General features: G+C 32.5%; 3 protein-coding genes across 4 annotated transcripts; all 3 read left to right on the forward strand.

Moving 5' to 3' along the window:
- The first annotated feature begins 198 nt into the window (after positions 1 to 198).
- On the forward strand, positions 199 to 4,808 carry LOC127156944 (EF-hand calcium-binding domain-containing protein 4B-like). Its single transcript, XM_051100117.1, has 8 exons — positions 199 to 288; positions 1,068 to 1,197; positions 1,423 to 1,549; positions 1,641 to 1,722; positions 2,078 to 2,192; positions 4,038 to 4,145; positions 4,243 to 4,319; positions 4,493 to 4,808. The coding sequence occupies exons 2-8, from the start codon at positions 1,075 to 1,077 to the stop codon at positions 4,575 to 4,577; spliced, it is 717 nt and encodes a 238-aa protein (XP_050956074.1). The 5' UTR covers positions 199 to 288; positions 1,068 to 1,074; the 3' UTR covers positions 4,578 to 4,808.
- Positions 4,809 to 6,214: 1,406 nt separating this feature from the next.
- Positions 6,215 to 18,252, forward strand: cd151 (CD151 molecule). Of its 2 annotated transcripts, XM_051099802.1 has the most exons (9): positions 6,215 to 6,370; positions 9,187 to 9,271; positions 9,454 to 9,645; positions 12,460 to 12,534; positions 12,844 to 12,864; positions 13,212 to 13,316; positions 15,918 to 16,073; positions 16,268 to 16,354; positions 16,449 to 18,252. In XM_051099802.1, the coding sequence occupies exons 2-9, from the start codon at positions 9,188 to 9,190 to the stop codon at positions 16,506 to 16,508; spliced, it is 780 nt and encodes a 259-aa protein (XP_050955759.1). In that variant the 5' UTR covers positions 6,215 to 6,370; position 9,187; the 3' UTR covers positions 16,509 to 18,252. The 2 variants fall into 2 exon arrangements, with proteins under 2 accessions (XP_050955759.1, XP_050955760.1); XM_051099803.1 differs by lacking the exon at positions 12,844 to 12,864.
- An 82-nt stretch (positions 18,253 to 18,334) lies between these two features.
- gatd1 (glutamine amidotransferase class 1 domain containing 1) lies at positions 18,335 to 24,821 on the forward strand. The gene is made up of 7 exons (XM_051099804.1): positions 18,335 to 18,589; positions 21,198 to 21,274; positions 21,361 to 21,466; positions 21,546 to 21,653; positions 21,741 to 21,832; positions 21,921 to 22,014; positions 24,658 to 24,821. Exons 1-7 carry the CDS (start codon positions 18,541 to 18,543, stop codon positions 24,771 to 24,773), a joined length of 642 nt encoding a protein of 213 aa, XP_050955761.1. The 5' UTR covers positions 18,335 to 18,540; the 3' UTR covers positions 24,774 to 24,821.
- The last annotated feature ends 548 nt before the right edge of the window (positions 24,822 to 25,369 follow it).

Below are 25,369 nucleotides of genomic sequence, written 5' to 3' on the forward strand. Positions count from 1 at the left end.
ATCATTTTTATGTATAAAAGCATTGCAAACACTTAAACAAGTGCATCACCTAAACCCACCTTCGCATCAGTTACTGCTGTGGGAGACTAATATGCATATTTTTTTATAAGATAAACTAGATGCAAAATTTTCTTTGCACTTAATTCAAAACAATCTGCTTTAAAGCTGAAGCTAAATTTTTTTTCGTATCTCGTCAACTGTTCCTCAGACATCTCAAGTGACCGACCGTTTGCAGAGGAAGGAATCCATACTGGGAAACTATTTTCCAACAAGGAAATCAGCAAAGAGGTAGGTATCTCACTAATCATTATACATGCTATATTAATGCACATAACACTCTATAAAAAGACATATACGGATATACATATATAAGATGTGCATTTTGAGACGTGGTATAGCGTGACAGAATTGCAGCTGCAATTGTACACTTTAATTGCAATTCGGAGTCACAAGCTTTAGTGAATACTGGGATTATATTCCAGATCATTTGTCTTTCCCAATGCTGCAAAATGTAATTAAGCAACTTTAAACATTTATTTAATTCCTTTATTGTAGTAGTATTGTATTGTATCATTGATGTAACTATTCTAGGTTTTAATTTTTATTTAGTTTCCATTTTAATATTTTCAGTTTTGCTTGTAATTACATTTTATTTTTAATTTCAGTTTAGGTTTTAGAGATTTTGTTGTTTTTGTCATTATTATTAATATTTAAAAATGTCTATATCTGTCTATAGTTCTTATTAATTTTTCTTTAGTTTTTAGTTGTTTTAGTACTTTAAGTTAAACTTATTTTAAACTTATATTCTTTTATTTCAATTAACGCTTATTTTGAGTAACTTTTTTTTATGGTTTAGTTTTAGTTTTAATTTTATTTTTACTTAACTTAAATAATAAGCCTGGTTTGTTGCTGGTCCAAGATGGTCTACTACGTTGAAATTAGGTTTACTAGTCTAGTTACCCATTTAGATTAACTTGGACCAGGAGCAATAATAGAGGGCAATTCAAAGGTTTTGATCTCCTATGCATTTTTTTAGTTGTATTAAAATAATTTGATCCTTTTTAAAGGCAGCTGATGGAAAACCCAAATGAAGACCCTGAGGATTCAGACAGCTCGCTAACAGATTCAAGTCCGAAAAGACTCTCTATAGCTGAAGTGACAGAAGACGAAACCACCTACCAGTCTGATAAAACCATGGTACTTACTGTAAAATAACTACTATGTCATAACTGCTTATTACTCTTTGTATGGCTATGTGTTGGATGCAAATGAACCTCAGATATTTGCATGACTTTAGATGACTCACTTTCTGTCACAACAGTGATACTGAACTCGTTAATTCTTGATCTTATCAGTAAAATCAAATGTTTACCTGCTTGATATACCTTTCCAAGAAAACCTTTTCTCTTCCTTCTCCTCCAGGGCATATCTTGTGACCCACAGCGTGTGTTTAAGGTGGTGTTTTTGGGAAACTCCGCCGTGGGAAAGAGCTCGTTCATCCATCACTACTGCAGTGGTCACTTCCCCAATGCCTTAGCCTCAACTGTGGGTGAGAGATGCTCGATTAATGCCCAATTATGCTCTCCCTTAACTTCATTTCCTTTTGTGTGCTGACAAGGCATGTGATGTTTGATTGACAGGAATGGATTTTCAGGTCAGGAGCGTAACGGTTGATTCAACACCAGTCGCTCTGCAGCTGTGGGACACCGCAGGGCAGGAGAGGTCAGATGTCCCATAAACGGTTTTAAAGACTGAATTAATCTACAATGCCAGATGAAGTTATTTAAATCAAATATAGGTCGTTTTGTGATATTTTGGAGCGGAATTCACTGTCGTAATTAGAGTGGATAGCCGTACACGATCATTTGTTGCTACCATAAAAACTATCCACCATTTTCGCGGTATTTCGTACCAGCTCGCCAAACGTAAACGGTCCCAGAACAGACGGTTGGAAAGAAACAGAAGCCGTTCGCCTTATTAGAAGCCAGTGTACCATATGAATAACATTTAAACTGATATTTAAAGATTTAAAAACTAACGTACAGTTGTTTCAGAGATTTCCTTTCGCCCCCATCAGGTTCCACAGCGTCACGCAGCAGTATTTTCGCAGGGCGGATGGAATCATCGCTATGTATGACGTCACGCATGAGGCGTCATTCACGGCTGTCCGTCATTGGTTGGATCAGGTGCAGGTGAGTCTAACTTGACTGAAGAATCGATTTTATACACATACACACTACCAGTCAAAAGGGGTTGAACAGTAAGATTTTTATTTTTTTTTTTTTTATTATTATTATTTTTTTTTTTTTAAGAAATCTCTTCCCTCTTTCCAAGCCTGCTTTTATTTGATCCAAAGTACAGCAAAAACAGTAAAATGTTAAGTATTTTTACTATTTTAAACAACTTTTTTATTTAGATATATTTTAAATTGTAATTTATTTATGTGATCAAAGCTAAATTTTCAGCATCATTACTCCAGTCTTCAGTGTGACACGATCCTTCAGAAATCATTCTAATGATGATTTGCTGTTCATTTATTATTATTATTATTATTATTATTATCAATATTTAAAACAGTAGTACATTTTTTTTTTTTTTGCGAGGATGCTTTAATGTGATGATAAAGACATTTAGATTTATATTTCAGATAAATGCTGTTCTTCTGAACTTTCTATTTAAGAAACCTGAAAAAATTCTACTCAGCTGTTTTCAACAACAACAACAACAACAATAATAATAAATGTTTTTGAGCAGCAAATCAGTACATTTGAATGATTTCTGAAGGATCATGTGACTGTAGTAACGATGCTAAAAATTTAGCTATGAAATTACAGGAATAAATTAAATATAAAAATATATCTAAAATATATATTCAAATAAAAAAGTCATTTTAAATAGTAAAAATATTTCAAAATTTTACTGTTTTTGCTGTACTTTGGATCAAATAAATGCAGGCTTAGTGAGCAGAAGAGACGTCTTTTTAAAAAAAAAAAAAAAAAAACATTAAAAACCTTACGGTTCAAAAACTTTTGACTGGTATAATTGCGTATATAATTTTATTGCATAACATCTTTCCTTTCCTTTTTGGCTAACATCATAAATCTTGTTTTTGAATATATATACACTACCGTTCAAAAGTCTGGGGTCAGTAAGACTTGTAATAGTCTTTAAAGAAGTCTCTTATGCTCATCAAGGCTGCATTTATTTGATTAAAAATATAGAAAAAAAAACAGTAATATTGCAAAATGTTTTTACAATATAAAATAATGTTTTTTATTTTAACATACTTTAAAATAGAATTTATTCCTGTGATGAAAAGCTGAATTTTTATCAGCTGTTACTCCAGTCTTAAGTGTCACATGATCCTTCAGAAATCATTCTAATATGCGGATTTATTATTAGAATGATCAGTGTTGGATAATATCAACAGTTGTGCTGCCAAATATTTTTTGGAACCTGTGATATTTTTTTTTTCAGGATTCTTTCATGAATAACAAGTTTAAAAAGTACAGTGTTTATTCAAAATATAAATATTTTATAACAATGTAAATTATTTATTATTAACTATTAATAAACTTTTAATTATTAACTTAATACATCCTTGGTGAATAAAAGTATTAATTTCTTTAAAAAAAAAAAAAAAAAAAAGAAACAATAAAAAGAAACAATAAAAATGTACTGACCCCAAACTTTTGAACGGTAGTGTATATATTTTTTCAGTGAATATTCTATTTTCCTCAGTAGTGAGCATTCACAAATATGCCAAAAAAAAAAAAAAAAAAAAAAAAAACCTCACTGGTGAAGTTATAAACTCCCTGGATTGCTTACATAGTATGGCAGCATTTGTATGCAAAAGGTGTGCTTAAGCTGCTTTGCATACACATCAGTGTGTGACTTTGATTAAAGGTGCTTGCTGTGAAATTAGTAAGAGAGTGTATTTAGCATGTACCTTAATCTGTTTATGTTGACTGTGTGTGACCCTGTGATTGGTTTATGTGATTAGACTGAGTATCATTGTGTGTGTATGTGACTGGCAGGAAAAGATGGCTGAGGGGGCGTGTCTGATGTTGCTAGGCAATAAGACAGACCTGGCGACCGCAGACAGGAGGGAGGTGACTAGAGCACAAGGCCGCAGACTGGCAGAGGTGATGGATGACCCAGCTCATCGTTTCCAAATGATCTCAGTCATTTGCATGTGTCGGTGTTTATATAATTAAGGTTTGATGTTGTGGGTATTGACAGCAGTACCAGGCGGAGTTCTATGAATGCAGTGCTAAGAGTGGACAACAGGTGGAGGAGGCCATGATCCACCTGACCAGGTGTGAAACTGTTTTAAAATATTATATATTTGCCAATCAGAAGTGAAATGTCCTTTTCCTGTGCAGTAAATAGTATAATATAATATCATATAATATAATACAGTATAATAATAAAATGACTATTTATTTATTGCTGAAGTAACAATTAAAAAATATATATATTTTACTCTCAGGTTACTTGCCTCACAGCAAGACAAGCAGTGTGAGTCTGCGCTCCATCTGGATGCCTCTGCCAACAGAGGCCGCTGCTGTAAATAAATGGAGCGTCACTACAGAATTCAGCGACGACTTGGCTCATGAATATTAATTACGTTACTTGACGCTCAAAGGATTTATGAAACAATCTAGGAATGTTCATAATATCATTGTATCATTGTACACACTTAACCTGGCAATCTGTTATACAAATATGTGTGGTACACAGTCTTTTCTATACTCAAATGCACTACCAGTCAAAAGTTTTTGAACAGTAAGATTTTTAATGTTTTTTAAAGACTTTTCTTCTGCTCATCAAGCCTGTATTTATTTGATCCAAAACACAGCAAAAGCAGTAATGTTGTGAAATATTTTTACAATTTAAAATAGTCTAGTTTATTATAGTTTATTCCTGTGATCAAAGCAAAATTTTCAGCATAATTACTCCAGTTTTTAGTGCCACATGATCCTTCAGAAATCATTCTAATATGCTGATTTGCCATTCAAGAAACATTATTATTATTATTATTATTATTATTATTATTATTATTATTATTATCAGTATTTAAAACAGTTGAGTATTTTTTTTCAGGATTCTTTGATGAATAGAAAGATCCAAAGATTAGCATTTATCTGAAATAAAAAGCTTTTGTAACACACTATACCTTTAAAAAAACTTGGAATTAATGTATTTTTATTTATTTATTTATTTATTTATTTATTTATTTATTTATTTATTTATTTATTATTATTATTATTATTATTATTATTATTATTATTATTATTATTATCAGTATTTAAAACAGTTGAGTATTTTTTTTCAGGATTCTTTGATGAATAGAAAGATCCAAAGATTAGCATTTATCTGAAATAAAAAGCTTTTGTAACACACTATACCTTTAAAAAAAACTTGGAATTAATGTATTTTTATTTATTTATTTATTTATTATTATTATTATTATTTAAAAAATAAATTATAGAAATTGATACTTTTATTTAGGAAGGATGCTTTAAATTGGTCAAAAAGTGATTATATACATCTTTATAATGTTACAAAAGATTTCTATTTCAGCTAAATGCTGTTCTTTCTATTCATTAAAGAAACCTGACAAAATTATACTCAGCTGTTTTCAACATAATAATAATATAAATAATAATAATAATAATATTAAATGTTTTTAAGCAGCGAATCAGAATATTAAAATGATTTCTGAAGGATCATGTGACTGGAGTAACGATGCTAAAAATTCATCTTTGAAATCACAGCAATAAATTACAAAATTACAAAATATATTCAAATAGAAAACAGTTATCCTAAACAGTAAAAATATTTCACAATTGTACTATTTTTGCTGTACTTTGAATCAAATAAGTGCAGGCTTGGTGAGCAGATGAGACTTCTTTTAAAACATTTATAATCTTACTGTTCAAAAACTTTTGACTGATAGTGTACATTGTTACAATGTAATGCCTGCATGAGTATTTTTATAAAAATTAGTATTATTTTGTGGACTTGGAGAAAAATGTCATTTGTGGAAGCACACAATTCAATGTTATGTTTACATTCACTGTATTCTATTTAAAATATTGTATATAAACAGTTTTTGGGACTGGAAGAATAAATGTGACATGTTATAGAGCGCCATCTCTCGGCGCGTTGTGTCATTACCGCAGTGCGTAGTATGGCGTAAACTTGTGCTCGCCCCCTAAAATATAGAAGCCCACTGACGCGAGAGAGCAGTGGCAATAACAAACGCGGACAGAAGGGCACGGACACCTGGAACAACAGCGGACTCTCAAACTTAATTTTACAAATACGATCTACAACAGGACATTCATTTAATCACTTCTTTCAGGTGGGTGCGTTATTCTAAACACGAACTTTTATTATTCTAATGAAACAGTTCGTCTGCAGGTCATAAGTGGGCAGCGTTTTTATTATGGTGTGATTTATGAGTTTGTGTATGAAAGTATAGCCTGTTGCACTTTTGTGTTTAACCGCAATTTTTAAGTCAAGTAACTTATTGTTCTTTTCTATTTTTGACACTCTTTGTAGAGACTTTAATTCAAAGGGTCATAAACGTACTTATTTGTTTAAACTACAGGATGCACTTTATAATTAGAGTCTTGTAGTTTGATACAACGTAAGTTGCAGGTAACAGGATCTTTAATAAATTCCTCAGATTCTTCAGATGGTGAGGTGTGACAAATTTAAAATGAACCAGAAGACATGAACACAGTTCAGCCCTTGACACCTACTGAATGAGACACAGATGATGCTTAGAAAAATCTCAATAATCTATTCATGTGGTGACCAGACTCTCCATTCAGATAAGTGTGGCTGTCCAAAAGCAAAAAAAATAAAATAAAAGTATTTACTTAAACCTACAGTGTAACATATAATGTGTGACCCTGGACCACAAAACCAGGTCATAAGGGTCAATTTTTTTGAAATCAGTGATGTTTGTTAAGATAGGACAATATTTGTCCGAGATACAACTATTTGAAAATCTGGAATCTGAGGGTGCAAAAAAATCTACATATTGAGAAAGTCGCCTTTGAAGTTGTCCAAATGAAGTTCTTAGCAGTGCATATTACTAATCAAAAATTAGGTTTTGATATATTCACGATTGGAATGTACAAAATATCTTAATGGAACATGATCTTTACTTAATATTCTAATGATTTTTGACATAAAAATTGATCATTTTGAGCCATACGATGTATTTTTGGCTAATTGCCACAAATATACCCGTGCTACTTAAGACTGGTTTTGTGGTCACATATTATACTGTAGGTAATTAGTAATTAAAAATGGTATAGGCCTATATAACGGAATAAAAGAATTTTATTTGCTATTTATTTACTGTCAGCAGCATGTCCCAAAACAGCAGGTGTAAAAACACAACCCTTAGTGTCAGTTCAGTCACATTAAGTGGCGTCTGTTTCCCACTCTGCAGACGTGTTGGGCTGAAGTTATATCTGCACATGGAGGCGGCTGGGTGAGGTTACAGTAGTAAAAGTTTCTCCGTCTCTATGAGTCAGTCATCCTGTCACTGTAGTAGTAGGACAGAGAGAGATCATGATTCTGACTAAAAACAGTTTCCTGGATGGAGGCCCAAGTCCACACCCCACCCCTGAAATTAAATGCACGTTTATGTACTCGGAGAGAGAATTCACAAATGTCAAACTGTCAGTATATTGCAGTTCATTGATTATTTAAAAAATAAAAATAAATATACAAAATAAAATAAAACACTATTTGTCATATAGAAAAATATTTGTAATATTTATACTGTTCAAAAGTTTAGGTCATCAAAATAAGTTGGGAAAATTTCAACTTTTTTATGTGAAATGAAATTGAGCTTGATTTTTTCAAAGTCAGTTTAATGTTATTTAAGTTGAAATTACTTGTACAACCAAGCTGATCGAGATTAAGCTGGTTGAAAAGTTTAACCCTTTGACCGTCCATTCTGTGGGACGCCTAAATTTACTTCACCATATTACAAATAAATCCTAATCTAATCATGACAAACTATACATCGTTGGAAAGGTCTAAGACTCCTAAATTGATATTTTACCATATTTTTGTGTTACAAATTATGTAGGGAAAGTAATAGATTAATATATGTCAAGAGTGCAACTTAAAAAAATCTACATCATAACATGAGTTCTGACCTTTGTCACAAAAGACCTTCTTATATTATTCTTATTCTTCATAAGAAATAATATATCAGTTCAAAACTTAAAATCTCAAAATTCATCCTTTGAAAGGCATTGTAAAGTCAGACATTGCATTACCATGGAAAATGTACATCATGAATTATAAAAATTTAAGTGTGGATAGTGCATTTTTATGTCTGTGTTCAAAAACGGGAGTGACAGTTAAAGGGTTAAGATGGAAATTTATTAGAATGACTGTAGTTATGATGCTGAAAATTTCACTGGAATCACAGGAATAAATGTAAAACATATTAAAATATAAAATAATATTTTCTATGGCTTTTACAGTGTGTGTATGTATATATATATATATATATATATATATTATATACAGTGTTTTACAGTATATATATACAGAAGACTTATATATATATATATATATATATATATATATATATATATATATATATTACCATATTTTGCTTTTGAGTTGTTTTTAATTATTATCAAGGATGAAGCTCATTAATTTTACTCAGGAACTGAGTTTTCCACGTCGTGCGACCTTTTACTCTCTTCTCTTCAAAATAAGCTCTTAGGTAGCAAAAAACTCTATCAGTCAGAAGCTTTGTTATTTTACCCAAGGTAATCTTTCCTTGAATTATATAACATCAAGTGAGAACCACCTTCAATAAACTTTGAAGACTCTGAGAAGACTGTCTCTGTGGTTTTGGTTTCTTGTGGGAAACCAAAATGTAACAATATGATTTTGGGATGAAATAAGACCTGCACACATTCTTTACTCAATAGCCTTAATTCACTGAACTTTGCCTCACAAATATCAGTTTGGTCACATAATTTTAATTTCTGTGTAAAGGAAAGGTTAGTTCTGTCCAAACAGCAAGATAAAGACCAGCCTCTTGGGGGATGTTAAGCTGGATTCATGGTTTTTCTCAGACCTGTCAAGTGGATGCCATCTTGAAAGGGTTTGTAAAATCTATTACCATTTCAGAATGGCAGATGCTGAGGATAAAACCAATACCTGTGGGACAGTATGCCTCAAATACCTTCTGTTCATCTTCAATCTTCTCTTTTGGGTGAGTTTGTACTTTGTTTTGATCTTGGTTAGTCTGAGGACCTGTTGAAAAAAAGTGGTTTACTGTTCATTTAGCTGGTATAACTAGCTTACACTAGCAATAATTTGTTGTAAAGTGCCAAATCTAACAACATTAGCAAGTTTGGTAAATTCTGCTTTTTTGATTGTACCTTGTCCTCCCAGTTGGCAGGTGGCATTGTGATGGCAGTGGGAATATGGACTCTGGTGGATAAAAGTGACTACATCAGTCTTCTGTCCTCTAGCACCTACTCAGCAGCGGCCTACATCCTGATTGGCGCGGGGGCCATCGTCGTGTTAACCGGAATATTGGGCTGCTGCGCCACCATCAGGGAACAAAGAAGTCTGCTTATGGTGGTAAGAGAGGAGAGCATCATAGGTACATGCCACATCATGCCACAACTGACAGCAGACGCATGTGTCCACAAATCACAACCATGATTTAAAGGTGTCCTCTGTGGTTGTGAAAGTTTTCTGAGTGGTTTTATAGTTGCTATGCGGTTGCTAGGATGTTCTAAATGTTTTAAAGTGTTATGCGGTTGCTGTGTGGTTGCTATGTGATTGCTATGGTGTTCTAAATGTTTTAAAGTGTTGCTATGTGGTTGCTATGGTCTTCTAAGTGTTTTAAAGTGTCATGTGGTTGCCAGGGTGTTCTAAGTGTTTTAAAGTACTATGTTGTTGCTAGGGTTTTCTGAGTGTTCTAAAGTGTTATGTGGTTGCTGTGTGGTTGCTATGGTGTTCTAAGTGTTTTAAAGTATTATGTGGTTGCTAGGATGTTCTGGGTGTTTTAAAGTGTTGCTATGGGGTTACTAGTGTTGCTATGTGGTTGCTATGGAGTTCTAGGTGTTCTAAAGTGTTATGCAGTTGCTAGGGTGATCTGAGTATTTTAAAGTGTTGCTGTGCGGTTGCTAGGGTGTTCTGAGTATTTTTAAAGTGTTGCTATGTGGTTGTTAGGGTGTTCTGAGGGTTTTAAAGTGTTGCTGTGCGGTTGCTAGGGTGTTCTGAGTATTTTTAAAGTGTTGCTATGTGGTTGTTAGGGTGTTCTGAGGGTTTAAAAGTGTTATGCGGGTGCTAGGGTGTTCAGAGTGTTTTGAAGTGTTGCTATGAGGTTGTTAGGGTGTTCTGAATGTTTTTTAAGTGTTGCTATGCAGTTGCTAGGGTGTTCTGAGTGTTTTTAAAGTGTTGCTATGTAGTTGTTAGGGTGTTCTAAGGGTTTAAAAGTGTTGTTATGCAGGTGCTAAGGTGTTCTGAGTGTTTTTAAAGTGTTGCTATGCGGTTGCTTGGGTGTTCTGAGTGATTTTAAAATGTTTCTATGTGGTTGTTAGGGTGTTCTGAGGGTTTAAAAGTGTTACGTAGTTGCTAGGGTTTTCTGAGTGTTCTAAAGTGCTTTGTGGTTGCTATGGTGTTCTAAGTGTTTTAAAGTATTATGTGGTTGCTAGGGTGTTTTAAAGTGTTGCGATGGGGTTATTAATGTTGCTATGTGGTTGCTATGGTGTTCTAAGTGTTCTAAAGTGTTATGCAGTTGCTAGGGTGATCTGAGTGTTTTTAAAGTGTTGCTATGCAGTTACTAGGGTGTTCTGAGTGTTTTTAAAGTGTTGCTATGCGGTTACTAGGGTGTTCTGAGTGTTTTAAAAGTGTTGCTATGTGGTTGTTAGGGTGTTCTGAGGGTTTAAAAGTATTATACAGTTGCTAGGGTGATCTGAGTATTTTAAAGTGTTGCTATGTGGTTGCCAAGGCTCTGGGCATTTTAAATTGTTGATATTTGTATACTAGGGTGTTCTGGGTGGTTGCTAAGATGTACTAAGAGTTTAAAGTTTTGCTAGGGTGTTCTGAATGCTTTGAAGTGTTAATGTGCAGTTGTTAAGGTGTTCTTTTAAAGTGTTGCTGTGTTGTTTGCAAGGGTGTTCTAAGTGTTTACAATCTTGTTGTGTGGATGCTAGGGTATTCTAGGTGGTTGCCAGGGTGTAGCTGTGCAGTTGCAAAGGTTTTATAACGTTATGTCCAAAATCATATACTTCCTTAATATATAGTATGGAGAAAACAGTATGTGAGGTGAGTAGTATATCTGAATTCATAGAATTCATAAAAAAAAAAAAAAAAAAAATGTAGGCAAAATATTACTATCCCATGAGGCCACGGGAAAGAATTTATCAATGGCTGTGAAGCGACACAACTGACACTGGTAGGTCATGTGATGTTGTACGTCTGAATTTCATTCCTACTGCCCATGTTCATACTATATAGAATGCACTTTTTTTAATGCTCACAAAGTAAATTCAAATGTGGGAACCTACTCAGACGGCACAGGATTTATCTCATATCATTATAACAGTGCAGGATGAGTTAAGTATGAAGGTTTCATATTTATAGTTAGCGGTTTGCTCAGGTAACTAACCCTAAATAACCCTAAATAGCGTCACTTGACTTAGGGAACACCACAAACAAAAGCTATTTTAACAAAGGAGGGAACCAAATGAATGGTCTTGGCTCTAAAAATGTTTTTGATGAATCATTTCAGTACAGCCTGTGAAGAAATCAGCACAAAAACCTTTGAGTCAAATATTATGAGTAATGGACAAAGTGGACGGTGTAAACACTGGATTACAGTAGCCGTCTGGATTCCTGCACACAGAAGCCAAGAATTATTCTGGGAATATGCGGTCACACTTACTTGACTTTTTTGTGCTTTCTAAATCAGTTTAATGGTGCTCATATGTGTGTCCCTTAGTTGTCTCAAAGCTGTCAACATATCTGATATAAATAAAGATGTGTGTATCTTTAAGAGGTCAGACTTAGAAACTGAGTCATAACTGAGGAATGACAGCCAGCAGAGAGAGAGAGGGAGTATAGAGGAATGAGAAGGGAGTGAATCCAGAATAGAGGAATGAAATGAGAGTGGTGGGCACAGAAAACAGAGGGAAAATACAGAACAAATACAGGCTGAGAGAAGAATAATTATACTGTTAACCTTTATCAGCTGCGTAAAATTCCTCAGATGCCATTTGTTCACATTTTCAACAGCTGATGAATATAACAGAGACAGTTCTTAAAGGGACACTTCACCCAAAAATGAAAATTCTGATTTATTCATTTAGATTTATTCATTATCAAATTGTAAATATCTACCAAATATATGTTACTGAAAGCTTTTTTCCCCTTTTGTCTCTACAGTTCTTCGTCCTGTTGTTGTTAATCTTCCTACTGGAGATCACAGCTGGAATTCTGGCTTATGTCTATTATCAGGAGGTAAACTCACATTCAGAATGAGGAATAAACACTGCATTTCTTTTTGTTCAATTTGGATGATTGCCCTCTTATCCTTTTAAATGTTTCTGTACACCTTATTTCATTTTTCAACATCTTTATGTATGCATGTGAATAACAACATTATAAACATGGCTGCAATATTGCCATGACATCAGATCAGGTCTTAATTTAACCATAATCTCCTCAGATTCACATGTTGTATGTTTGCCTGCTTTCCATCCACTTTCCTGCTTTTCCATCTTTCTAAACCCCTTTGTCTTCTTCCTCCTTTTCCTCTGTTTCCTCCAGTGTTTTCCTCTCTGCTACCAGGTAAACAACCTAGACAAAAAAATCAACTGTAGTTGCTCTAAAGAAACGGTTCATTCAAAAATAAAAACACTGTTATTATTTACTCATTCTCACGTCATTCCAAACCAGTATGCTGTTATTTTTTCCGTGGCGACTTAAGGTTACGTGAACGTTATTCCATGTTCCAAGGAAAAAAAATAACATTGGGTTTGGAACAACATAAGGGTGAGTAATTAATAACAAGGTTTTCATTCTGAATGGTTCCTTTAATATATGACATTTGACTTCGTGTCTGTGAATGAAAACAGACTTTCACAGCACTTACTGTTGTCAGATGTGTAGTCTAATGGGTTTCTCTGCAATTGCAGCTGAATGCTGAGCTGAGAGCAGATCTGAAAGAGAGGATGGTGCAAAACTACCAGCAGCCTGGACAAGAGCACATCACTAGAGCCATCGACAAGCTCCAGCAAGACGTAGGACAGCCGTCTGTCTGTCTCTGTCTGTGTCTATGTATCTGTCATTCTGTCTATGTATCTGTCTATGTATCTGTCATTCTATCTATCTATCTATCTGTCGTTCTGTCTATCGTTCTGTTGTTCTATATCTATCTATCTATCTATCTATCTATCTGTCGTTCTGTCTATCTATCTGTCGTTCTATCTATCTATCTATCATCCATCTATCGTTCTATCTGTCATTCTATCTATCTATCTATTTGTTTATCTATCTATCTATCTGTCGTTCTATCTATCTATCTATCTATCTATCTTTATCTTTTTATCTATCTGTCTATCTATCTGTCCATCTGTCTGTCTGTCTATCTAACTGTCATTCTATCTGTCTATCTGTCGTTCAATCTATCTTTTTATCTATATATCGTTCTGTCTTTCTATCTGTCTGTCTGTCTCTGTTCTATCTATCTATCTATCTGTCTATCTATCTGTCGTTCTGTTGTTCTATATATATCTATCTGTCTGTCGTTCTATCTATCTTTCTATCTCTCTATCTATCTGTCTATCTATCTATCTATCGTTCTGTCTATCTATCTGTCTATCTATATATCTATCTGTCATTCTATCTATCTATCTGTCGTTCTGTCTATCGTTTTGTTGTTCTATATATATCTGTCTATCTGTCTGTCATTCTATCTATCTTTCTATCTCTCTATCTATCTATCTGTCGTTCTGTCTATCGTTCTGTTGTTCTATATCTATCTATCTATCTATCTATCTATCTGTCTGTCGTTCTATCTATCTTTCTATCTCTCTATCTATCTGTCGTTCTGTCTATCTATCTGTCTATCTATATATCTATCTATCTGTCATTCTATCTATCTATCTATCTGTCGTTCTGTCTATCGTTCTGTTGTTCTATATCTATCTATCTACCTATCTGTCATTCTATCTATCTTTCTATCTCTCTATCTATCTGTCTATCTATCTATCTGTCGTTCTGTCTATCGTTCTGTTGTTCTATATCTATCTATCTATCTATCTGTCGTTCTATCTTTCTATCTCTCTATCTATCTGTCTATCTATCTATCTGTCGTTCTGTCTATCTATCTGTCTATCTATATATCTATCTAACTATCTGTCATTCTATCTATCTATCTATCTGTCGTTCTGTCTATCGTTCTGTTGTTCTATATCTATCTATCTATCTGTCGTTCTGTCTATCGTTCTGTTGTTCTATATCTATCTATCTATCTGTTGTTCTGTCTATCGTTCTGTTGTTCTATATCTATCTATCTATCTATCTATCTATCTATCTATCTGTCTGTCATTCTATCTATCTATCTGTCCATCTGTCATTCTATCTATCTATCTATCTGTTGTTCTATCTATCTATCATCTATCTATCTATCGTTCTATCTATCTGTCTATCTAAAAACACCCTAGCAAGTACCTAGCAACAACCAGAAAACCATAGCAACTTTTTAGCAGTGACATAACAACACAGAACATCCACTTACCAACTACTTACCAACTGTCTAGAACACCTCAGAAACCTTTAACACTTTCAAGCCACTTCTAACATTTAAAGTGCCCCTATTATGCCATTTTAAAGGTTGCTAATATTGTTTTAATAGACTCCCAAAACAGGTTTACATGTATGCAAGGTCAAAAAACACTTCAGTTTTCTCCAAAAATAGATTTAATTTTACCCCATTTCTAAATGATTCATAAACGACTCGTGCAAAGCAGTTCGAAGAATCAGTCTCTCTAAACCCCTCCTCTCCGTGAGCCCTCACTGCTGTGATTGGTCAGATGTCTGATGATGAAACGGCTGAAGTGGCTGATGGACAAGTTAGCACGGTCCAAATTGTCAGACTACAGTGGGTCCACAGCTGAACAACAGAACTACACAAGCGTGATTTAGTCGGTTAGCATGACATGTGCAGGGTTGTTACACAACATAACATACATAACTACGCATTTTGAAAGATCGCTAGAAAATACAATCTTTGTAGAGTCATCTTTTGGAAGTGAATATAAAACAGTTGTACTCACAGCGTCTTCCGTATAACGTACGTGTAAATTTCCATGTGACGTAAACCAAATGGAAATTTATGGGCGGGCAAGTTGTTGGCGACGTAGAACGTGGGTGGACATTATGCAAATGTGTTACTTCGTGACGTGTGGCCGTAACAGAAAAAGATTCGAAATCCTGATGACTCGTTTAGGCAGATGTGAGCCGACTCTTTTTTTTGATAGACAATAACTTTATTTATCGTGCACTGTCGGCTTCACAACTTTGCAGATAGTTTATGTTCACATACAGCTACATGACACACTACATGAAAGATCATATTTGAAAAGGCATAATAGGGGCACTTTAAAACAAGACTTTTTTCCAAGCACACAATCTAGTTTCAAACTATAATCATGCATGCATGTTTCAATATTTCAACAGCTTTGAAGTTTATAGTCTTACAATATCACAACAAAGAACGCTTTTGAACACATTTTCCCAGTCTGTGAGCATGTGAGTTTATGCTTCATGGCAAAACGATCCACCCGTCACAAGAATGAACTCTTTTCTCATTCCTGCGCTCCATCTGTTTTACGGTGCAGCTGAAGTGTTGCGGCAGTAACAGCTCAGCGGACTGGAAGGAAGGGGCCTGGATTCACACCAATGCCAGGAGACGCCTGGTGCCCGACAGCTGCTGTAAGACCCCCACAGTGGGCTGCGGAGCCAGAGACCACCCATCCAACATCTATAAAGTGGAGGTACATTCAGATAACAGAACACACTTGATTGCTTATTTATAGCAATGCAATTCTTAGTTGGTTCATGTAGGCAATGTTTTAAGGCAAGTTTCTCAGATACTTTGACTTTGGAAGAACTTGAAGTTCATATTGAGACTTTTCATTGCATACTTCATTGAAAATCTGAGACAAGAGTTTTTTTTTATCTTTCTCAGGGAGGTTGCATATCCAAACTAGAGGAGTTTATTCTTCAACATCTCATTATATTGGGCTCAGTGGGTCTTGGGATTGCATTCATTCAGGTGAACAATATAATTCCAGTGAATGTTTTCACTCTTATTTGTGTTTGTTGTCATATCACAGATTTTAATCTTCGACCTTCTCTGTCTGTTTCAGATTGTAGGGATGATTTTCACCTGCTGCTTGTATCAGCGTTTAAAAGATGAAGTATACTGAGAAAGAAAACACTTTATTCACAAAATAAGCCTTCCTGCTGTATGCATTACTGTCTGTTACTGTTTGGTTTTATGTTGTGTGTCATAAATCTGTCAAAATAACGCAGGATGACAATATGTCTTGGCTGCAGGACAGTCGTTCTGGATAAGGAACTGAAATGGCTTTGTTTTAAGCATTTTTCTTTTTTAAATCAGTGGACTTATTTTATTCCTGTCAGTTTTAAATGCCTTCAAATACATACATACATACAAAATGGCACCCTTTTAACATTAAAAGGTGTTGTTTAATCTTACAGTTTTTCTCAGTCGCTTTGGTGCATTTCTCAAATCATCCTTAATATTTGCAAAGAAGTATGTGCATTTCTCAAAACAATTTGTACAAACAGCACAACACAATGGATTACCTGCAAAAGCCTGTAACTTACTCAAAATATTTAGTTTGTCTATCAAAAGCAAGTATTTATGTCAATGAACATATCAGTGCCATCAGGATGAAAAGTCCTTGTGTCATTGTTCACAAACAAGATAGTCAAAATGCTTAGTCATGTTGTCAATATAACACTATGGCAATAGTTTGCATGACAGTAACTGTATTGAAACGCAGAAGGCTGCATTTCTTATGTATGCGATATACACATTTCAAAAGTACAAATTTACACATTACTGTATGTGAGATATTGATTAAAATAGACTGGATAGGATTCACAGTTACACTATCACTAGTGGTCTGACAAAAACAAACAAAAAACAAAACCCACATTACAGTTGTGATATATTTCTGATAGCACACATACATCACTGAGATATACTATTCGACATCTGCATTTACATCTGCAAGATGTATTTTTTAGTGTTCGATTATCTGCAGTACTTCTAGGACGTTTCCTATCAGGTGTCAAATAGACATTTATTAGATGTCTTTACTGTAAGATGTTTATTTATTTAAAATGTATGTAAAACTGACATCTTACAGACGTCTATCAGATGTTTGTACACTACAGATGCTTTTCAGATCAAGTGATCTCTTTAAGATATATGTGTGCTATCTGGGATGGGCACAAAAACAAAAATACAAAATTAGAAAGGCAAACACAGGAATCACCCCTTAGGCAGAACTTTGCTTTTGCATGCAGTACTGTATGAGGAATTTCAGAGAACTGGATTGTCATTGGTTGATCTACATTCTCTTTATTAGTGAAAGTCAAGATTCACCTGCACAATGCATGGCAAATTTACAAAAAGACTAATAGAAAATGTGTAGAAAATATACTTGACAGTTTTTGACAACTAGATCAACCACTTTGCATGTAATGACTTGTATGATGAACTAATGACTAGATATTTTGAGGGGTAAGACTATTGCACAGAGAACTATATAATACATTTTAAGCAACATGACATTAGCAACTGATAATGTAGGAAAACGCAGACAAATGTACATGATCAATTGCATGAATGTACCAAAACAATCGCAACTTGTTCAAAAGAATGAGAAACTGCTATTATGATGTGCACAAGTGACTAGATGATGTGGAGGTTGAACAAGTGGTTTTGAGAATTTCATTTCTGATCTGAGAAATGCACCAAAGCGACTGAGAAAAACTGTAAATGGCATTACATGCTTTGTGTGTAACATTTGTTATGTTAATAAAACATTAACATTCATTTATTTTCATCAAGTGGAAGTAAAATTCAAGGTATTCACCCTGTCTGTAGATTTTCCGCTACCGAGGGTGATTAATAAAATAATTATGATATAAAATGTGCAAATCACGTGTACATATGTGTGCCGGAACTACTTACGCAGCGATTGTTTTACCCGGAGCTTGATAACTGACGGACCATGAAAACAAGCAGCTGATCGATCAGATGCTCGTATTGTGTTTTTATAGCAATTTCAATGAATTTATTACATTTCAGTACGTGTATTTAGTAGTTTAGTGATTCCGTAAGTATTGCCATTATCGCTTGTTAATGGTCAGTGTCTATAAACAGCGGGAAAAGAGTCAGTTTGGTGAACTAAAGCATCTATAATGACATCTAAACCGACATGTCTGATTGTGGCCAGTGCTGCAGCTGCAGGTAAGAGTCGAAACATCACGTGAAATCAACATGAATATTTAGAGAAAAGTAATTATATTTCAAAAATAGAAACCGGGGACATTTTCTATTCGAGTCGGTGGGCAAAATATAATTTATAAAAATAAGTCTCACTTTTATTATCAGTCAATTGAACGAAACAATGCATTTTTGTATGTTTTTGTTTAAAAATTGTTGTAGGTCTTATTACTGTAATTAATAATTATTATGCCGTTTGTAAGTCAAACTGACTTGTTTGTTCATTTTTCTTATTTCTTATTTAATACAATTCACCGTAAATAGCACTATAATAAGACTTTACAAAACCACATTACCAAAATAATAATAATAATAATAATAATAATAGAAAAGAGAACAGATGATTAATACACATTTTTTTAACATTTTATTTTATTTTTTTTCTTATCTAACACAAAAAGAGCAGTGTAAGACTTTACGAAAACACATTACAAAAAATAAAAGTAAATAAAACATTCTTTAAAAAAAATAGATATGAGAACACATAATAAATAGAAGTACTTAATATTTTAACCAATTTATTTAATTATTTATTAATGAATACATTTTTTTTTACTTTTTTTGTTTTTTTTTTACAATTCCCAAAAAGAGCACTATAAGAAGACTTTACGAAAACACATTACAAAAAATACAAAAGTAAATGAAAAATTATTTTTTAAAAATAGATATGAGAACAAATAATAAATTAAACTGTACTTAATAAATATTTTAAATATTTTATTTATTATTATACATAATGAATTGTTGTTTTTATTTTTTATTTACTTTTCTTATTTAATACAATTCACCGTAAATAGCACTATGATAAGACTTTATAAAACCACAGATAATAATAATAATAATAATAATAATAATAGAAAAGAGAACAGATGCTAAATAAACATTTTTAACATTTTATTTATTTTTTTATTTATTTATAAATGAATTAATTTTTTTCTTATCTAACACAGTTCGTCAAACAGAGCACTATAAGAAGACTTTATGATTTGTGAGAGCACATAATAAATAAAACTACGTAATATTTTAAACATTTTGGTTATTTAATTATTTATTAATTAATTCATTTATTTTTTTTATTTAATTTTAACTTTTTTAATCTTTTACTTTTTTTTTTTTTTTTTTTTTTTTTTACAATTCCCAAAAAGAGCACTATAAAAAGACTTTACAAAAACACATTACAAAAAAATAAAAAAGTAAATGGAAAAATTGTTTTTAAAAAATAGATATGAGAACAAATAATAAATTCAACTGTACTTAATAAATATTTTAAACATTTTATTCAATTATTTAGTAATGATTTTTTTAATTTACTTTTCTTATTTAATACAATTCACCATAAATAGCACTATAATAAGACTTTACAAAACCACATTACCAAAATAATAATAATAATAATAATAATAATAGACAAGAGAACAGATGATAAACATTTTATTTATTTATAAATGAATTAATTTTTATTTCTTATCTAACACAGTTCGCCAAACAGAGCACTATAAGAAGACTTTACGAAAACACATTACAAAAAATAAAAAAGTAAATGAAAAATTATTTTTTAAAAATTGATGTAAGGAAACAAATAATAAATAAAACTGTACTTGATAAATATTTTAATCATTTTATTTATTTAATTATTTATCAATGAATTAATGTTTTACTTTTCTTGTTTAATACAATTCCCAAAAAGAGAAATATAAGAAGACTTTACGAAAATTATTTAATTATTAATTAAAAAATTAATTATTATTATTATTAGATGAGAACAAATAAAAAACAAAACTGTACTTGATAAATATTTTAAACATTTACTTTTTTGATTATTTATTAATGAATGATTTTTTTCTTATTTAATACAATTTGCCAAAAAGAACATTTTTTTATGAGAACAAGATATGAGAACAAATAATAAATAAAACTGTATTTAATAAATATTTTAAATAAATATTTATTTAATTATTTATTAATGAATTATTTTTTTGTTTAATACAATTCATCAAAAAGAGCACTATAAGACTTACCAAAATCAGTACAGAAAAATAAAAAAGTAAATGAAAAATAATAATAAAAAATGGATATAAGAACAAATGATAAATAAAACTGTATTTAATAAATATTTTTAACATTTTATAATTGTATTTCATAATTTCTTTTTTTTCTGTAAATATACTGTATGAAATAATTACTTTAGAACTTTTGAAATGTTATTTAATGTGTGTGGTTTTGGAAATTATCTTTACTATCCCTAATTAAGCTAATTATATAACATTCTTTAAATAATAATATTTTTTAAAATAGGCTATGTATGCATTTTATGTAAATTAAATAATGAATTTAAAGATCAAAATACATTCAAATTATTTAGTATTAATAAATTATTTTCAGTGTGGCTTTTTAAATTTATATTGTTTTGGGGTTTTTTGGACATTTATTCCAAGTGCATTTATCTAATGATCAATTTAAAAAATAAATACATTTGACTTGAATTAAACTTTGAACAATGATGCTGTTTTATTAGTGTTTTCTGTTTATTATGAATGTAACGTGTTCTGAGCTGTGTTCTGTTTTCCTGCAGGAGTTTCAGCGCGATCGTTCCATCAGTGTTTTAATTTGTGCAGTTCAGTGTTTAACCTGCAAACAGCAACACCTGGTGTGAGGAAACCTACACTGCAGCATATTCATTCACATAAGACACACAATGTGCTGGATGCCTCAAATCTCTTTTTTTTGTCCCACAGGGGAAGCCCATCGACTTTGCCGGTGTGGATGACAGCACATCCCGATGGGTGCAAGAGTTCAGTGTCAAACCCTACGCAAACCCAGCCAAGCTGGAATCTATCGATGGTCTGAGATCTCTCTCTGCTTTTTTTAATCCGAATACATAAGTGCATTTCTATTTATTAGGATGTGTGTGATGTTTCAGGTGCCCGCTATCAGGCGCTGCTGATTCCCGACTGTCCGGGAGCCCTGAATGATCTCGCCCACAGCGGATCCCTCGCACGAATCCTGTCCCACTTCATTTCTCAGCAAAGTGAGGGTTTCTGCTTCTCAAACAGCTCTGATTTTAATACACAAACTTGAGATTGAGTTTGATTGATTGGTGTCTGTGTGATTGTAGAGCCCGTGTGTGCTGTGGGACAGGGTGTAGCTGCTCTCTGCTGCGCTACGGAGGAACAGAAGTGGATTTTTAGTGGCTACAGCATGACTGGGGTGAGTGATGGTGTCATATGAATTAACAAACCATAGATTTATAATAGTATAGCTTCAAAAAGCTCATGCACTGTGATGTTTTTGACAGCCGTCTGTGTTTGAGCTGGTACGCTCTGCTGAATTTGCCAACCTGCCACTGATTGTGGAGGATTTTATCAAAGACAGTGGTGGATCATACACAGGTGAGGTTTTTTAAATTATTCCAAACTTGCTATATATAGTAATGTATATTTCAAGTCTTCTGACAGATTTAGTGTGAGGAGCAGCTCAAATGTAGGTTAATAATTAGTGCTGGGTTTTGACACAAAGCTTACAGTTCGAACACAAACATGCGATTTGATTAAATTTCAGTCTCGATTTGATGTTGATTCATTTTGTTAGCCTGTATCTGGCACACAGTACATGTCACAAAAAAAATCTCCCTCATTTGATGGTGTAAAGGATACAAGGAATCCTGTCAGATACTTTAACTATAACTCATTACTATAATGGTAAGTTATTTGTATACAAACATTTAAATTGCATGTAAGGCCGTTTAATAACTTCTAACCTTTTAATTATGTATCTACTCTAATTCTTTCTTTTTTAAAAAACGTTTTCATGACGAATATAATATAAAAATATAATGAAGAGGTAATACACTGCCAGTCAAAGTTTTCGAACAGTAAGATTTTTAATGTTTTTTTTTTTTTTTTTTTTAAATAAGCTTCTTCTGCTCACCAAGCCTGCATTTATTTAATTCAAGGTACAGCAAAAACAGTAAAAATTTTGAAATATATTTATTATTTACAGTTTTTCTCAGTCGCTTTGGTGCATTTCTCACAACACTATTTACATTTGCACAACATTTACTTCAACCTCCACAACATTTAGTCATTTGTGCACATCATAGTAGCAGTTTCTCATTCCTTCCAACAAATTGCAAAATGCTTTTGGACATGCATCAATTGCTTTCATACAACTCTCTGCTGTTTTATAACATTATCATTTGCTTATGTCATGTCAGTCAAAATTAACTAAACTTGTGAATGCTGAATAGTCATTCCATATAAAACTAATAGTCCTCATTTCATTGCTTGAGTCATTACATACAAAAATGTTGAACTAGTTGTCAAAATCTGTCAAGCAAATTTTATAAAAAATTTTAAATCTTTTTTTTCCTGAAAATGTCTTCTAAATTGAACAATTTCTGCAAATGTGCATGAATGATTTACATACCTATATGTTGTAGGTTCAGTTCCAATATGTACTGCAATATTGTTTACAATTGTGCACAGCTCTACCCAAAGGGAGTTTATGTTTGTTGTAAATAAGGGTGTATTTATTCGTTTGCACAATGCTTTGAATAAATTAGAATTGCAAAGAGCATATGAAGTAAAAATGTGAAACATACATATTCAGTGTCTTGTACTCAGATACCTCACTAAATACAGTAATGTCTAGCTTTACTGTAGTTTTCAAATGGCTGTGCAAATAGTATATAGTGCTGTCTTGAGCATTTTCAGGAAGTGTCACCAAAATCTGACTTTTTTGCATAGGAAAAAATTTACAGAGTAAACTGTCATAATGAAAACATGACAAAGCCATTTGACTATCTTGTTCATAAACAATGGTGTCAGGACTTTTCATCTTGATGACACTGACACTTTCATTGACATGAATACTTGCTTTTGAGGAATGAGCTATCCATTTTGAGCAAGTGACACGCTTTTGCAGGTTATCAACTAGGTTTTGCAGTTTGTACTAATTGTTTTGAGAAATGCATTAACTGTTGTGCAAATGTAAATAGTGTTGTGAGAAATGCACCAAAGCGACTGAGAAAAACTGTAAAATAACAGTTTTCTGTTTGAATATATTTTAAAATGTAATTTATGTAATTTATTCCTGAAGTTTTTAGCATCATTACTCCAGTCTTCGGTGTCACATGATCCTTCAGAAATCATTCCGATATTCTGATTTGCTGCTCAAAAACAGTTATTATTATGTTGAAAACAGCTGAGCAGATTTTTTCAGGTTTCTTTGATGAATAGAAAGTTCAGAAGAACAGCATTCATCTAAAATAGAAATCTTTTATAACATTATAAATGTCTTTATCATCATTTTTGGTCAGTTTAAAGCATCCTTGCTAAATAAAAATGTTTATTTCTTTAACTTCTTTATCAAAAAAAAAAAAAAAAAAAAACTCCAAGCTTTTAAATGATATTGTATAATGATACAAAAGCTTTTTTTTTTATTTCAGATAACTGGTGATCTTTCTATTCATCAAAAAATCCTGAAAAATGTACTAAACTTTTTTAAATAGTGATAATAGTAATAATAAATAATGTTTCTTGAACAGCAAATCAGCACATTAGAATGATTTCTGAAGGACCACATGACACTGAAGACGAGTAATGATGCTGAAAATTTTGATTTGATCACAGAAATAAATTATATTTTAAAATATTCAAATAGAAAAGTTATTTTAAATAGTAAAAATATTTCAAAATTTTACTGTTTTTGCTGTACTTAAATGCAAGCTTGGTGAGCAGAAGAGACTTCTTTAAAAACATTAAAATTCTTACTGTTCAAAAACTGATAGTGTATAGTGCATATTTTTAGGAAAATGTTCCTCTCTAGAGTTATTTTTATAACTAACCATCGAGCTATGAACATAGAATGGATTTTCTGAGGTAAATATAACACTACGTGACATTCAAGCTAGTTATTTGTTATATATCAATACACACGAGTGTATTTATTTTTAGGTAAATCACATCCCTATTACCACATGCTAATGATATTTATGTGAAGCATTGTTTTTAAATAAAATGTATCCCTCACAGCGAGCATCGAGGACGCCGTTCACATAGTCCTGGATCGGCATCTTGTGACGGGCCAGAACGTTCAATCCACAACAGCAGCCGTCAATAACCTGATTCTGCTATGTAACAGCAGGTAAACGCTTTACCTGTGCAGAAGGGAACGAACAAGGGACCACATCACAAAATGTGAATCAGAAGTGTTTTTGAAATGACTGTTGAAAAGCATTCACAAATATGAAAATGTCAACATGAACATTATAGTTCACCATCAACTCCAAATGTTTCACACTCCAGAGTTTAGTTTCTGAAATATGACTTAAAATATCTTTCAAGTAAATCAAAATTTGTTTTTCTGTCTATATGAATTTGAAAGGAGCACTGAAAGATTTTTTTGTAAATGTGTTTGTCAAAACCATACACTGTAATACAAGGCTTTGTTTTTTTTGTTTTTTTTTAAAAGTTGATTATGCCAGAACTTCTAAATTGACTAAAAAGTGCCACATTTTAGCTTTTAAATCAATCAGATCCATTGCTAGTGAAAACAAGATTATGAATACTTTTCTTTGGTTATTAACAGTCACAGATGTTATTGAAGTTTAACTTTTCAACATTCCTGTAAAGTGTAAGATGATGCAGTTTAAGAGGAAATCCTGTGGTTTTTATATCCTGTATGTTCATCATGTTAAGAGGAACTTGGCGTTTATGAACAACTGATCAGTTCTGAGATGTTTTG

The sequence above is a fragment of the Labeo rohita genome, chromosome 25, assembly GCF_022985175.1.
Source record: "Labeo rohita strain BAU-BD-2019 chromosome 25, IGBB_LRoh.1.0, whole genome shotgun sequence".
In the NCBI taxonomy this organism is placed as follows: domain Eukaryota; kingdom Metazoa; phylum Chordata; class Actinopteri; order Cypriniformes; family Cyprinidae; genus Labeo; species Labeo rohita.